Source organism: Haliotis rubra, unplaced genomic scaffold (genome assembly GCF_003918875.1).
Source record: "Haliotis rubra isolate DU_JTF1 unplaced genomic scaffold, ASM391887v1 Scf19, whole genome shotgun sequence".
NCBI lineage: Eukaryota > Metazoa > Mollusca > Gastropoda > Lepetellida > Haliotidae > Haliotis > Haliotis rubra.
This window is the reverse complement of record NW_025765891.1, coordinates 2561405-2579022: the sequence shown is the minus strand read 5'-3', so window position 1 is coordinate 2579022 and position 17618 is coordinate 2561405. Positions and strand designations below refer to the sequence as shown.

Genomic DNA, 17618 nt, shown 5'->3' with positions numbered 1-17618 from the left:
GTGTCAACCCAGTCAGCGAGCCTGTCCACCCGATCTCGTTAGTCGCCTCTTACGACAAGCATGGATTACTGAAGATCAATTCTAACCTGGACCTTCACGGGTTACCAAAGAAGGTAGGAACAGCATTGGTGCAGGTGTATTATACAGACGTTAAACTGACTGCTTCTTCAGCATATCTGTCTTGATCTGAAACATCAGTTCACAGGACATATCTTATTTCAGGCACCAATACAGTTGGGCATTGCAGTTTTATGCATTGTTCAACCTTCTATAAATCATGCTTGTATGGTAATGGACCTTGTAACAAATCATTCAGAATGTGGGTAAGGAACTTGCTCGGTGTAACCACAAGTGCTGATATTGAGAACCTGTTCAGTCGACAGACGCCAAGAGAGACTGGACGTCATACTTCGACTACATCGTGGTGGATGCCAGGAAACCTCTCTTCTTCACTGAAGGAACCATCCTCCGTCAGGTGGACAGGGTGAGTCGACATCTGGCAGACGTCAAGTATGTCAGGACAGTAGCAAACAGAAGTTTTGTTGCTGTAATAAGTAATGGAGAAATCAAACTGGCAAGATGATTCTATCATACTCAATCATTTCAACAGAAATTCACTAAAGTATGAAGAGCGTATTGACAATGATATGAGTTGGAAAACTTACATTATTACATCAAAGTATTTTGACATTAGATATTGTTTTTTGAAACAAAGACACCTACGATACTGGAAAAATTATTGCAAAGAAACACAATGATAACATAAAGTTCTACATAAAATTTCTACTGTGGTGAAGAGTTGTGAGGGAAAGGTAACTACCTGAACACTGGTTTAGGCAGTTCGTAGGAGTCAATGTTCAGTGCTTGAAGCAGTCATAAAATGTCAATTTCCAGTTCAACCTTATATTGATTAAATGTGCAACTGTTTGAGACTGGACACACTTGTGCTTCTTTTGGTTGGAATTAAAGATGTACTTAAACTGTTCTTGAACACATATGTGAATCTCTAATTGTATATGCTTCTATAGATTTGATGAGTTGATGCAGCGTCTGGAGAGCTGATCATGATTACCTGTCATTTTAGGCCACTGGGTCTCTGAAGATTGGAACACACACTGGGCCTATTCAGTCTGGGCAGATCTACTCAGGAGGTTGGTTCACACACTATTCCATTGCCATGGTAACACAAACTTCACACGCAAACTGGTCCAGTCTCAGGTTCATTCAGAAAGGGAATTCAATATTCAGTAACCTACAGTCCAGGACATTATAGGGTTGGGTGGGCCTGTAGGTTTGGCCTCAGAAGTGTATGAAATCTCAACCGTACATACCCTTACTACATACTACGTTACATTTATTCATAAACCTCCCCATGCCCCGGTCCCCATAAAGAATGAGCTGTCTCTAAATAATGCTAAGTGTTTTAACTGGAAAAGATAGAACTGTGGTCACTTTTGATGGCCTCCCAAACCCATTAATTCTGGTGACCACCATCTTGCATTGTGTCATGGTTTCTAGAACCCCCCTCCTTATAACAATGGAGTCCCACAATAAAAGAGGAAATATACCTTAACATTTGCATGGTGATATGAATGTGTGCTGTCGGCAGGTTCTGTGGACCAGTTCTCGGAGCTGATGGGCACGTATGGCAGTGAGGTTCTCTATGTCGGTGACCATATATTTGGAGACATTCTCAAGTCCAAGAAGAGCCGAGGATGGCGAACCTTCTTGATCGTCCCTGAGATCTCCCAGGAACTTCAGGTGTGGACTCACAAGCAGTCCCTGTTCTCCAAGCTGGAGGAGCTCGACTGTAAGATTGGAGACATTTACAAGTGAGTACACCTCAACACACTGCATCAGAAATCCTTAAATCTTTGTTAGTTCATATCAACATCTACCTGATTATATGTTTATAGGTTTGTTAGCACCATATGTGGGTTTAATATGTCAAAGATCTGCATCTCTGTGGGCTCCATCGTCATAAGCTGACGTCCGCAGGGATCTCAAATAGTTTTCAAAGTGATGTTAAAGCAGTGTGATTTCAGTAAGTAAACAATTCAGCATTCAAATTAATTCTGAAAGTTAAAGTTTTCATGACCAAAATATTGAATAAAACAAATTTAGGAGTGTCCACACAAGTACTACAACAGGAACTAAGAAACTGATAAAATTTCTAAGACTGCAAGCTGCCTATATGTAGCAGACCGCCTCCGAGGTGTAGTGGTTAGAGCGTCTGCCCGGAGAGTGGAAGGTCGTGGGTTCGATCCCTGACCGCGTCGTACCAAAAGACGTTAAAATATGGTACTTGTTGGTCCCTGACTGGCGCTCGGCATTAATGGATACAACAAGGACTGGTCGGCTCGGTGTCAGTATAATGTGTCTGAATGGGGTATTCATGCTTAACTGCGGCATGGTATCTCAGTGGGCTAGCACTATAAAACCAGCTTAAGTCTGGGCTAGTACAAGCAGCCACACATACACATACACACGCATGCACGTCGTCATATGAGCGAAATATTCTCAAGCAACGTTAAACCCAATTTCACCTCACCTCACCTATATGTAGCAGGGCGTGGATGACATAGAAGACATCCTTACCTTGACAGCATACTTATGGGGTTAGCCTCTTTGGTCATGTGGACAAGGTGTCCGACTTCGGATCAGAAGGTCCGTGGTTTGAATCCCAGCATGGCACTCGGAAATTTTATGGCATACAAATTATGCAATATATGCAACACAAGTGCAAGATGTAGGCTTTTTTCAGAAACCTGGACAGTAGCAGCCAGGTGAAGCCAGACATCACAAAGATACAGACGTCAATTAGGGTAAGATCTGTGTCCAAGATGGAACTCATCTTGAAGTAGGTACAGATGTCCATTTGGTAAAGATCTGTGCCCAAGACAGTCACTTATCATGAAGTTGGTACAGACATGAACTATGGTAAGATCGGTGACTCAGAAGGGAACTCATCTTGGAGCAGGTACAGACCTCAAATAGGTTAAGATCTGTGTCCCAGGCAGGAATTCATCTTGAACTGGGTACAGACGTCCATTAGGGTAACATCTGTGCCGAAGATTGGAACTCATCTTGAAGTAGGTATAGATGTCTAGAGTTAGTTAGTTATTCATTTGAATTGCGCTGATGAGACCTGCCAATAGATGGTCAAAAGAAACTGTCAAGTATTTGGGTTGGGTCTACTATTTCCATATTTGGGGTAGGTATTCCCTTGGCTGAAGGCTGGTTTGGTTGCCTGAAGGTTAAATCATTCGCTTGTCACACCGAAGACCAAGGTTCGATTCCCCACATGGGTAAAATACCCGAACGTATATTGCTGGAATAATGATAAAGGCGCCATAAAACAAAACTCACTCTCTCACTCGTTGGCTGAAAAAGTAATGGTTTTGTATACTTATTTCAGGAAGTCACTCATGAGATGGATATGGCCTATGGAATACTGGGAAGTCTCTTCAGAAGCGGTGAGGTCATGCTGGTCTTCATTTGTATAATCCAGTGATCATATGTATAAGAAATGGATGTCTGTTCTTGGTTTGATGAAGGGTATGGGATTTTATAAAAGTCCAGATGTGGGCTCAATTCTTAAGAAATTGAGGTGTGTGCACTATTTCATGAAAAGTGTAGTGTATTTAACAATAGTAAAGCATCGTGTGGGATTTTACAAAAGTATAGTGATGTGTGAGACACAAAGGTGAACAGTATTTATCGAAGGTCGAGGGATTTACAGGATTATACAAGAGATACATTTGAGGTTTCTTCAAATTGACACCATGGTCTTTGTGTGACTTTTACAGTGTGCGACATAAGTTGACTACTATAGTACACATCCACTCACACAATCACTCACTAACACATCCACTCACACATCCACTCACACAATCACTCACACAATCACTCACTAACACATCCGACCGTTGGTATCAAAATGGCATAAGTTCCTTAATTATGAGACAGCATAGTTCCATCACCACATCTAGTTCATATATTATCAGTTCGATTATGTTCTAATGGAGAACTACTGTTTCATGTTCCCTGTTTCCAGGATCACGCCAGACATTCTTCGCCAGCCAGGTGATGCGCTAAGCCGACCTGTATGCTGCGTCCTTCATGAACCTCATCCACTACCCGTTCACCTACATCTTCAGGGCTCCAGCCATGCTGGTAATACTGCAGCCTTGGGATACTGCTTTCCAAACAACTCATAACATGCAAAACCAGAAAGGAATATTTGCAAGTTTAATGACTATTAGCAATAGATATCTTAACTTAAATGATAACACAGCAAGTAAAAGTAACGGACCTGTACAGATTAATGTGTTTTTGTGACAAACCTGATCAGTATGTGAGAAAATTATATGAAATAAAGGAGAGAATTCAGATTTATTGTTTGGTCTTCAAAAAAGGTTTTGAGTGTGTTGCCATGAGTAGAATATTCACCAAGAATGTACGTGCAATTCTGTTGCGTTGAGGGGAAATGGATTAATCAGTTTTGTAATTCACAATAATTCGCTAAGCAGAGTTACGTCTCCTGGGCATGCCCAGAACCTATGATTGTGCTTTATAATCGTGGTTTGCCTCTATTGTTTCTCTATGGTCTGTCAGCAAAGTTCTAAATATCTGAGACCTGCCTCACTTCAGGCTGTCCTCCATAACTGGAACACTGTTCATAGCAGCAACTCACTCCGTTTTATCTCTGATATGTGAATATGAAAACTGCTGAATAATAACATCATCATACCTTTGAGACTAACTTTCAATTTGTTTAGAGCATCAGTGCAGTGATACCTTGGAAAATTTGATTATCCTGTCCAGGACAAAACAAGATGGCTGTTGGCATCTCACTGTAACTCCATGTGCTACTGAGTACAAGCATTTTAACTATTTTTTCCAGATGCCTCATGAATCCACTGTTGGCCATGATGCACCTCTGCCGGATGACACTCCTCAGTGCTTTGCTGACCGCTCCCGTTCCAACGAAGGGGTTGCCCACAACGAGACCCCGAAACGCTACCGTCTGACCCGTAGCGCTAGCCTCGTACCCCGCCTGCATGCCCCAACCCCCAGGCAGTTCACCCAAGTTCAGGATGATGATGACGAAGTTGACAGCTTTAACCCTCTTGCCCCATCTGTTGGTAGTCTAATAGAAGGGGAAGAGGAGGACAATGCTTAAAGGGGATAACTCTAGTTCACATGGTTGATGGCAAGTTGTTAGTATGTTCATCTCAGGTTGTGGTTGGACTTTTCTATTTAGTCTATATATGCGACATTCAGAATAGTGTCATCCTAACAACTTACATCACCATGTATATAATCGGTCTACAGAGGGACCATTGTGTGATTTACTCGACATTCTTAGCCAAGCTTCCTAGATAATTCCTGCAATGTTTCCGAACACAACTCAGGTTGTTAATTGAAGGGTTATGAGAGTCACAATTTGTTTACTAGATGTTTACAAAAATATACTACTCAAAAGATGTTAAAGAAATCTGACTTAGTTCATATGACTGTAGTCAAACTGTCGTGGTATGTTCAGCAACTCACAGCCTCCTAGTTGTGTGATCTGGGACTTGTTTTGAGTAGTATACAACCTCACTCTGTTGAAATGTTACAGATATGTTTTGGTGTTTAGTGGAATTCCACCTTTTATTATGGTAATGAATTTTATATATTTTGTACTGTTCAAATAAGCATCAACCTTCTTATATTACTGTATCTGTCAATACATGAAGGAAGAAGGAAACATTCTGAGTTGTCATAACTCGAGATATATGCCTTAGTGGCTTGGGGAATTGAATGAAAAGTTTTATCCTGTTTAAAGTTTCTTCGTAATTTACTCATGAACAAGACGTTTCCACTTAAATGTTCAACAAAGTAGAGAGGGGCGGACTATATTCCTCCAGATCTAACTCAGTGGTGAATACACAATGCCAGTTAGAAAGTGGTCAAATGTAACATATGTTATATTTGGGATTACACTTTCTCAGTAAAGTACAGATTTGAGACTGGTTAGGCATCTGACTTTGTGTGCTGGCAATAAGTGTCTGACTGTGAGGGTGTGGGTTCGAATCCCAGAAGGGACTCAACCCAACATAAGTACTAGAATCTGTACTTTACTGAGAAAGTGTAATCCAAACATGTAACTCAGTGATGCATGGTCTGGATAATTTTGTTTCAATTGTCATTTCTCATGTTTTTCCGAAGTATTTGAACAGTTGATGGAGAACGGTATCTCAATGGAGAACAGTTAATAATACCAGCAGTTCTGCTATATTCTGTTTGGATTAGCTATGTCTATATCAAGTCATATAGTCTTGGATGGAATCTCATGTTGTTTTAGTTTTATGGTCATTTATCAGTATTTTGCCTTCTTTCTATTTCTGGAGATAATGTTTCAATGAGATTCTGGAGATTATATTTCAAAGGAATTTCTTACAAAGTTCTTTTTGATCTTTTAGTCTAGTTTCTGTGTAGATGTGCTGTAGGAAGATATATGTGGCATAGTTTCAACATTCCAGTGAGTTCCAGTTGAACCTTGATGCAAGTATATGTGATTAAAAAAACAGTTCCTCAATACTATCCTCTTATGTAAATGGCATTACAGTACTGAACAGTATACCTTTGAGATTTATGTATGTGTTGCAATTTTTTACTACGCAAAATAAAATATGCATGCAAATGAGAAAGGCTATGGTGCTCCTCACAGTTAGTGTCAAGTTACTATATTTTGTTACTGATTGATTCTCTTTATGTGTTTTTTTAACTTTTTAGACTTATATTCACATGATACAAATAGGTTGAAATAGCATGATGCATGTATTACCATTTTATATTTTAGAATTTTCAATTTTAATACTAGTACCCTTTTTTCTTGACAACCCATGTAGAGTGATAACTGTTGAACTGGTATCTTAAAGGTCACATGCAACGTAAAGCACAACTTTGCAGATTCTGATACCTTTCGGTATGGACTTACCGAAACAAATCGTCAAAAAAGCAAATTCAACTTATAAAGTTGAGCGATGAAAAAAAACGCGTGAAATCGGAGTTCAAACGTTTCACTAATTTTCCCCCGACTTTTCTGGGGAAAACGGGTTTCAACAGCTGGGCTGCGCTCATAGCACGTGCGCAGTGAAATAGGTTCGCGCAGCTTGGAAGCGGGTTGTCCGGTGAATACTTGGTGAAGGCTTTGGTGTGAGCTATTTTTCTAATGTTTTGTTGATATCTCACAGACTCGAGATTTTTATATGTTATGACAGTAAATTAACTGTTTATATAATTTCATGTGTCTATTTCACCACACGTTCTTCTTACCGAGTAACTTTCTCAGTTCGATACTTAAAAGCAATGTCATTATTTAGCGTTGACAGAATTTCTAACTGTGATATAGATATGTCGTTGTCACAGACAAAACTCAATGTCTTGTTTTATTGACACCTGTGTGTCTGCCTGCCTGCCTGTCTGCTAATGACAATATTCAATACACAGCTGCTATCACTGACCGCATGCAATTTGAACTTAACACCAATCAGGCTATACACCATAAACAAAATGCATTGATTTATGGCCCGAGTTCGGTCTCTGTCACATTATGTAATTACACAGACAGGCAGGCGTGATACTTGAACACATGACATGTTATGATTTCTGTTGATTGCAAAATGTTATACACAAAAAATGAGTATGTATTTACAAAACCCAACATCTCTATATATACACACACAATAAGCCGTGAGGGCATCTGCAAATAAACCAGCCGTTACACTTGAGTGCACAACCACCCGCTCTGACTGGGTTCGGTATCCCAGCTGCTTCGTTTCTTGGGAAGTAAACCGAAGTACACAATATTGCACTTTTGATTTGCGATTGTACACTTATAATTTTGTTTATATGCTTTTTCATAATCAGCAATGTATATTATATGTCATGAATAAGTGATAACTGTGTTTTAATTATGTTTGATTTTTTGGTTGCATGTGACCTTTAACTCAGCCTGTACAACTCTATGTGTCAGCTGTCACATCACTGATACATTTCCTTAATCCAATATTGAATTTTAAGTTGATTAAAATCTGTTTTTATGTAATGATGGCATTATCCCTGTTCATTCAAACTGCACTGTCAGTTTTCTGTTTGTCAACCTACTGGGTACCCACTTATAACTCAGAGGCCAGCCATTTCCAAATGTGTGTGAACTATAGGCTGTGAACAACCCAAGTTCTGGTAGCTAAGTTACAAATTATTAGAACAAATGTTAAGAATCTCATGCTTAGGCATCACATCTATTTAAAGAAAGAAATGAGCATACTGGCAATTTAGGCTTTTCAGTTTTATATAGGATGACTGAATCAGTGATGAAACTTGACATTCAGGGACCAACATACAACACCGAATGTGTTCCCATTAATAGAGTGTGTTCGGTATCCTCATCAGTTGTTACTGCTCTTTATACCTTATGACCTTTACAGTTCTTATATATATTGCATTATATTATGAAATAAAAAGTTCTAACCATGTTATGTTTTCAGCTTATTTTTTCCCTTGTCCATGTATCATGTGTATGTTGTAGTTTATCTGTATTTTACACACAAGTAAACAAACGCATGGATGAAATACTTGACGTCTTCCTGTGGCTGTAAGTTTTGGAAGGGCCAGTTCAACACCAGGCGGCACTGCTGCACAGTTTAACCTGTATTGCATTACTCTGTAACCATGGTAACACATGACACAGTTTTTCTGGGACTTCATCATTGGTCACGGATGATGGACCATTAATGGTTATTGTGGTATGAGCCTGCATCAGGATGTGCAGAATTAAATCCTTAATTGTACATTGATCCACTGGTCTGGGTTTGAATCCCAAATCGTCCTGATCGTCATAGCTGGTCTTTCAACACTGAAAACTGAAGCCAACTAGTTTATGGATCCACTAAAAGAGAGCAGTATATTTTTATTCTTCAAAATGAAGACACTACAGGAAACAAAAGTATATATTTAAAAAAGTGAGTGAGTGAGGTTTGCATCACTTACCAGTATGCTAACAATATCACTCCAGGAAACACTAGAAACAGACATTGTTCCCATGTTGAAATGAACCAGGGACTAGAACCTGGGTCTTGAACCGAGGTCTTTGGCATGACGAACAAATGCTTTAACTACAGGACAACCCTGCTGCTCCTTATTAGTAATAAGAGAGACAAGGAGTTTAATGTAATAATTATTTTATTATGGCCTAGGGTAAATATATTTGTTTTATTAGCCATTGTCTGGATAAAACTGATTTATGCACAAAATACAAGGCTGTGACCGTATACTGGCGTAAAAAAAACAAGATAACTAGTGTGAAATTAATGTTAATAGCCATATTGTCTTAACGTGGTCAATGAGCAGTGTTTGTTTCCAATAGTGATACCTGCAACGTGTAGGCAATAATATAGGTGATGTAGCTCACTCGACAGTAGATTACCTTGTAAAGTATTAGATAAACATGACGCAAAGAAAAAACAACCTTCCAGTGGTTCCATACATTATTCACTGTTGCTGTATATGGACTATACACATTGATACCATTAGATATATCAACATACCTCACTGTAAACACCCAGCCTACTGGATATCATTATAATATGGCTACCCAAGCGGCCATGTTTACTATCCTGTCACATTCAGAAATATTTGACCAGATGGATTCTGAAGTGTTGCAAAATGAAAAGATTTGAAAGACAATATGCTGTGACATTATCTAACACAAACCATTATTAATGTCAGCTGAAAATTGGGATTTCATTGACTAGCAAGTTTTGTATAAATATACCGACCTCGAAAACAACCTGACATGCCAATACATATATTGATTGACAACATAAAGCTGCTATTATGTGGTCAGATAAAGAACCTGCAATAATCAACTTAATGCTAAATAGGAACAAGGCTGATCCCATTAAATGTTTAAAATTGAATTCCCTGACTACTAGTATTTATTGTTACTTTAGTATTGATAAAACAGTTTGATATAGCAGTATACAATGCCTGTCCTGGCTAAAGAATATAACACTGACCTGTTCACCGAAATATCAACAGTGTTCTAGATATAAAATATCCAATATTTCACATATATCATATGTTTGATCCTTCGTCTTTCATAAGCAGATATTATACATGATATTGGTGGTAAAAAATAAATATATATCTGAATATAGTTTAACATGATAAATAGGTTTCTAAATGCTGTACTCTTGTGTACCATAGTTTGTATGACTACATGTTCTGTGGATGATGCACTGGTACAAAATATCACAGTGAATTCATGTAACCAGTTATTAGTGTTGAACACCGGTATATACATCTACACTGATGCAAACTGCAGCCTCTAAGTGCTATATCTGGTAGCAGGACACCATGGCTGGGTAATTTTGTAGTCTCCTCAACACTTTCATATCATGCTACATAAAAATGAGACAAAACCTGCACCACCTTATGAAACAGTTAATGAAATGTAAAAGTGAGGCACAAAAATCTGACATTTTCATTCCCAGGTTCACAATGGTACTCATTACCTGATTCACAAGGTGTACACTAAAGCTTCAAAGTTTGATCCAACAGTTGATGCATTGTGAGTTTCCATGACGACATTGAGTAATGCCAAATTGTATTGCTATTGATAACAAAATCTACAGGAAGCATTCTTTGTGATTGTGTGCTCATATTATATAAAGTTGATCTTGGTGAATTCACATTTTCATGTTTTGGGACCTTTTTCAAAATTTGACTTTTTAATTTAAGACACTTTCAGGTTTGAAAGCACAATGAAACCAAACTTTATAAAAGGACCAATTAAGGGAAAGTATTTCAGCAAGATCTCATCAATATGATCAATGCACATAATGAACAAAATATCTTGCAATTAATCACTCAATTGCATAGTCAATGCTATAATAAGTTTACGAGAAAACAAATGAAAGCTCCAGATATCAACATGACCACTCAACATTCCCTCAAAATGACAAATAACAACGACATCATTTCTTGCAGTATGTAATTCATCTGAATACTTAACCTCTTTTACATCATTGGCCACAAATTCCTATTTGGGCGGTCACCACACAATGAAAACTTTCAAATCATGTTTCCACTCACGTACATATTAAATAGTCATCAGGCAAACACTATCCTACGCCAGATGCAACAGTAAAAGGTCATTCACTTCTTTCCTGTGTGCCTAGATGTAAACATTAAAATAATTTTATTTAACAATGTAACTTCTTTGGACCATCTTAAAGATGTACAGACCCATCTCTGGAGACTATACTCTCCTTCTCCTTAGAGCATAAGTGACAGTACCCCAGTAACATCTCCTCCACATTCTCTTGTGAAGTAGAAGGATTGTTAAAGTTTCATGAACACCGATAAAAACTCAAGTGAGTTGATCCGTGCATACTCATCTACCTGTGGTGGGCAGATCACTGGCTAATGCCTGGAATCACAGGTCAAGGTGACATAGCGTTTCTCCATGTTAGTATCGGATTAAGCAATGTACACTGGGAAATCATGCCATAGGAGACATTAGTACCAAGGGATACATCGCCTATACACCTACATCACTAACATGTAATGGAAGTGACTTCCCTTGAGGGAAATGACAACAATGTGTTAGCCCAGCACGTGGTAATGGATGCTACTATGTGAGCCTAAAGGTGCAACTAGTAATATCTAGCGGATGTGACGTCATAAGTGATATATACCACAACAAGATAGACTCTATAAATGGGAGACCGCCTCCATGGTGTAGTGGTTAGAGCGTCCGCCCGGAGAGCGGAAGGTCGCGGGTTTGATCCCCGACCGCGTCATACCAAAAGACGTTAAAATATGGTACTTGTTGGTCCCTGCCTGGCGCTCAGCATTAATGGGTACAACAAGGACTGGTCGGCTTGGAGTCAGTATAATGTGTCTGAGTGGGGTATTCATGCTTCACTGCGGCATGGTATCTCAGTGGGCTAGCACTATAAAACCAGCTTCAGTCTGGGCTAGTACAAGCAGCCGCACCTACACATACACACACATGCACGTTGTCATATGAGCAAAATATTCTCCAGCTCGACGTTAAACCCAATTTCACCTCACCTCACCTATAAATGGGAAGTTGTGTCTTAAAATGCCCAACCTATAGGATCTGGAATAAGTAAGGTCCTCAAAGGGATTCAGGTATTGGGAGAGAAAGTGTTTGACAGTGAGTGACACTGTACATACAGATCTTATTTTCAACATACTAAGACCCTAAATCCCTAATGTTCTGATAACAGCAGTCTTTTAATCATTTTTCTTTACTGTACAATTTTCAATGTATGTTGTTTTGTCAAATTTTGCCAAATAATTACAACGGAAACATCAGCAGTGCATGAAAGTTTATGTAGATTTTAACTTTAACCACAGAAATAATCACAAAGCTTCACATACTTTTTTACCTTACGAACCGGTTATCAAAACAAATATTGCAATACGTATCATTTCATACGTATATTGTGGAATACCGGTAGTAGTATGCAGTCCCATTTTGCAGTGAAGAGGACATCTGTAAATACACAAAGATTTATGGTGTGATGACAACCAAAATAGAAATTTATGGCTAATGATATAATACAGGTAGAATTCTAACAATTATACGCAATGATCAATATTTCAAAACATTACATATTCAGCACATATATATATTATTTAAGAATGAAGCTCTGATTGAAATACTATGTTAACTTTCTGGAAGTAACATTCATAAAATATAAATACACAACAAAATTCAGCATGAAATCAGTGTAAAAGAACTGTGTTAATAAATAATATTGTGGCGTAAACCTTCCACTTGATCTACATTGGCTACACATGCTTCTGTCATTCCATGGATTGTTGTTCATGCTGTCAATCACTGGTACACTGGTCGAGGCTTCATTATCTACAGGAAGCCATAACCCTTGATTGCAACCAACAGCAGCATCAAACCTTCATTAGCTCATATTCCTGATATTTACTCCCAGACTATGGACAGCTGGAGGTTGTGTTTTTTCACATATTTCCTGTAACCATCAACATCTTGTTGGGTGGTGTCCTGACAGTTCCTCAGACACAGAGCACACAAGGGGTTCTCACAACGGATCAGTCTTGATATTGCATCCCCACTGATCCTATTGCAGGACTCCAGAGTCAGGGAAGACAGAGACTGCATACCATGCATCGCTATGATACGAAGGAGCAGATCAGAGGACATGCACTGGACATTGATCAGATGCAGCTCAGAGAGACCAGTTGCATTTTCTAAAATTTGTTCAAACATAGATGCACTAAAGTCAGTACAATCATTTCCAATCACAACCATGAGATTGTCCAGATCTCTATAAATAGATCTCAGATCCTTTCCTGATAATGGAGTGTCAATAAATGCAACAGAGTTAAACACTGCCATTACACATTTTAGTCGTTTTAATTTGGGGCACAGAACACCAAGTTGTCCAATGTCAAGATCTTTTATGTCATACAGGCCGAGGGACCGAATGTTGGGGCCTATTGACAAGAAGAGAGGCTTTAGACCATCGAAGAATGTCACATCTCCCCATTGGTCACTTGTAATTTCCAAGGTATTCAAATGCTTTAATTCTTTGAGGTATTGCAAAGTTGAATCATTTGCATTTTGGTAAAAATTAATTTCCGTCACAAAGGGGCAGCGTAGGACCGCAAGCTGTACCGACTCTGGGCTGACCTCTCTGCATTTGAGTCCACTGGCATTGAGTGTCCTTAGCTTGAGATTGTGTTCGTGGTCTGATGAGTTGCTTATCTGAGCCACGGCATCAATAACATCTGCATACAGCAGAACGTGGAGATTGGGACACATATTTAGAATGATGACAGCTCCCTTACTGCTGATCTTTGTGGCACTAATGTTCAGGTATGTCAGACTCACACCACTGGTGCTGCAGGTATTCTTCTGCTTCATATTTGAAGAGCTGTTACCATTCTCAGGTTCCTTGAAAATGTTGGTGATTCCTCGATCAGTAACAGGACAGGCAAATAGATTCAGATGTTGTAGTTTCTTGCATGAAGATAGAATAGTGGTTAAAACCTGGTCATTGGTCTTTGTCTGACGTAGATTCAGCCAGCGAAGCAATGGAAGACTTTGAAAAATACTGCACAGAACAGTTTGGCTGGCTACACTGCAGTTGGAGAGGTCTAACTTTGTCAGCTTCTACAAAATATGAAATGCACATGTATGTGAAATGTGTTGATTTCTTTCAGAATCTCTTGGCAGTTTTGCTCTTAGTTATTCAATGATTATCAATCTCTATGATTTATATCAATTGACAGCACCTTAAGACAATGAAAAGAATCATGAAATGAAACAAAAACTTGGGCAAGCTGAATAAAATATGTGCTAAACATTTTTTAACAAAAGGAAGAACAGTGGTGTGTGTGCTAAGATTAAAAAATCAGAACTCAGCATGTGTATATAACACATATATTAAAGTCTACAGGTCATGATAACTATCTCTTTAAGTGTTAGAAGCTTTGGAACACTCGCAAAATGTTCACTGGAAATGTTTGCATATTTATTACTAAAATTATGCTACTATGAAATGTATGTTCCTGCATATTCAATGAAATTCAAATTATTCTTTCTCTGTTATTGTTTCCTTTTAGTACTGTTACTTGTTGATGTTTATGGACTGCTTTGATGTTCAATGTCAAGGTTTCTTTATACTACACCACACAGGTGCAAGGGGAGTAGTAGCATCAAATAAACAGGGGAGACTGGTGTCCAACAAGATACATGAGTACTAACCCATGAATGCATGATGATCATGGCTGATAGGTTGATATCATCCAGTATTCACATGATTCATAAACAGCACACTGTCAGAGGTTGATCACTGGATTGTCTGGTCCAGACTCAATTATTTACAGACTGCTGACATAAAGCTGAAAAATTGCTGAGTGTGGCGTTAAACACCAACCAACCATTTAGAGAGCTGTATAATATGTAAGAGACAGACACCTGGACAGAAGTTAGCAAAGTAGAATATTTCACCTGGCATCTGATGCCAACTAGATGTAGCATGCTAGTCATGTTTGAACACTTGCTGAAGTCCAGTTCCTTAAGGCGGCCAGTGAGAAGAAGATGCATGTGTGACCTTCTTACTCGGTGGTCAGCACACAGGGTGTCCAGAAGTTCTTGAATCATTTCAGAAGCTAGAAAACAGAAATGAGTGAAATGAATAAACCATCATTGTCATGTAATAATTTATCTGTTCATCCTTAGCTATTGAGTGACTTGGTTTTCGGTTAAAGCCTTTAGACTAGCCTCAAGCTATAGCCAGAGGCTCTTGACAGATTTGTCTGCTATTTGAGTCACTTCTGTCCAGACTTATTGTACTAAGCTTCTTACAAGTCTGTCTATTTGAATTTGAATCACTTCCAGTGAAGGAGTAAGTATATACTCTGAAACTCATTGTGTTCATTATGAGAAAACTGACATTAATAAATTCTCTCTTTTGTGTGTATCACTCCTAACTGCGGAGCACCTTTAGAATACAGCACCACAACTTCTCGTGAGGACGATCTCTGCCGTAGGTCACGTGTCATTAAGACAAGCAACCAGTTTGTGAGAAACCGTCGGACGCAAACCCGCGACCTTCGGGTTGTTAGCTAAACAGCTAACCGACTGAGCTACATCCACACTGTTCACATCGTGCAAATGTATCGAGTCATTCCTGTGACGTCACGGCAATGAACGGAAAAAGTCGAATAGGTCACGGACAATTACGAAGGTTACGGGTAGACTTGGTGTCTCGTGATTTTAATCTACGGACAATGGCCGAATGGACCCGATGCCATTTGGCACACTCGTCCCATTCCGTAATCTTCAAGAATGGGCCGATATGCCTCAAACTGAAAAAGGTTGTTGACGTCAGGCGTCAGTCGTAGATGTCATGGTGCATGCATTAATGCCACGCTTTGATATAAATCGGTGATTTTGTGACAGAAAAGTGATGTAGGGAACACTGTAAGGATAATGTGGATCGCACTAAGGAACGAGGGAGACATGAGCATGTGTAGTGACGGCACAAGGGTGAGTTAGCCTTCGAATCATTACTGAACAAATGTTGCGTGTGAAAGAGGCTTGAGTGCAAATTCCAGGCCAATTTGTACATTAAACCATTTCATAGTGTACTTTCGACGTTTTCGGTTTCCCGTTTTTGTGTGAAAGAAAGTATTAAAATGCAAATAATCGAATATATATAATACAGACCGGTGTAACGCATTCTCGCTAAATTTAAAAAATACAAAGTACAATAATACACAAAACATAACACCTCAGCACCCCATAATACAAATAAATATGAGCGTATTAGTGAGAAAAAAATAATTTTCAAACTGGTGCTTGCAAAAAATTGCGCATCCGCCGGTATACAACTACTGGAAACTCTCAACATCGTTGGGCTTATGCAATAACATAGCCAGTAGAGATAAAATACCAGTGAGTGGAGCACTCGCTGAGCTAGACAACCGTGTTGCCATGCAGGCGTCATAGGGCATTGTTTCGAGAACATGCTTTCGAACAAAATCACATTACATTACATAAAAGGGTATTATGACGTATTTTTAAAGTTTGTTGTGCTGTATTCTAAAGGTAGGCCCTAACTGCCATTCAAAGACAAAACCTAGCTTCTGTCTGACAAGCATTTGGCCCTCTGCTGCTACTGAACTTCTGGAAGACTAATTTGCACAATAGTACTCCTGCTAGGCCTATTCTTGATTGTCTCGGTCAAGCCTTGCTCCAATGCTGTACTGAATGAAAGTCCATGGATCTGTGGTAATTCTATGATCATAGCAGGAAAGAGATAGATATGCAGTCTATTTATGTCTAGGGTACGGTGTTCTCTTATTACTTATATATAGGAATATGATCTAGAAAAATTCAATCTGAAAATAAACTAATAATTATTGCCTTAGAGACCTGTTCAAGTTTAGCCAAGAATGTTGAGTAAAAAGCTAATATTTGCTGAAAAGGAAATGCACAGTAAACAGCGTCATTGACATAGAAACTAAATAAAGGACAACATTCTAATCTTGATTTCTCTTCACAACATTTTTCGGAAAGTTGGATCCTAGCTTAAATCGATAACAAGGGCCAAGTCATTCAGAACACTTCGTACCTTTACAGCCTCTGCGAATCGATGGGAGTAACAAAAACATAAACCACGAATTAACAAACCGACCTATGTAATAAATGTCAAAGAATGTTGAGTACTCACTCATGTAATCGAATGGGCCCAGAACATAGTAAAGGCGTGGGGTATCCGCGAAGAGACGGTCGAAGTCTGCACTCCATAGTCGATCCATGTTCTTTGATATGTTGCGAAGACATGCTTGCTTCAGAGTGCGTACAGTATGGGGTACGGGCATTGCGAAAGTTGAGAGTAAATTCCTGTCACCACGCCATTTCCGTGTCTAGCAGACGACAAGAATGCTCACATTCGAGGCTGAACCCGGAAACAGAAGTCCGACGTCGCTGCTGTGCCAAGCTCCACACAGCAATGTCTTGTCGCGCTCGAGAAGGTAACAAC

General features: G+C 39.1%; 2 protein-coding genes across 2 annotated transcripts in view; one reads left to right on the top strand and one right to left on the bottom strand.

Annotated features, from left to right (window-relative positions):
* Positions 1-5650, top strand: part of LOC124274363 (cytosolic purine 5'-nucleotidase-like) — a 185112-nt gene extending 179462 nt beyond the window's left edge. Inside the window, 7 exon segments of the mRNA XM_046709737.1 lie at positions 377-484; positions 1085-1151; positions 1610-1832; positions 2765-2825; positions 3419-3476; positions 4058-4176; positions 4907-5650. Of these exon segments, the coding sequence (XP_046565693.1) occupies positions 377-484; positions 1085-1151; positions 1610-1832; positions 2765-2825; positions 3419-3476; positions 4058-4176; positions 4907-5185 (915 nt within the window). The 3' untranslated portion in view covers positions 5186-5650.
* Positions 5651-12399: 6749 nt separating this feature from the next.
* On the bottom strand, positions 12400-17557 carry LOC124274364. The gene is made up of 3 exons (XM_046709738.1): positions 17307-17557; positions 15080-15240; positions 12400-14239 (listed from the first exon to the last, which is right to left on the bottom strand). Exons 1-3 carry the CDS (start codon positions 17455-17457, stop codon positions 13028-13030), a joined length of 1524 nt encoding a protein of 507 aa, XP_046565694.1. The 5' UTR covers positions 17458-17557; the 3' UTR covers positions 12400-13027.
* Positions 17558-17618: the final 61 nt, after the last annotated feature.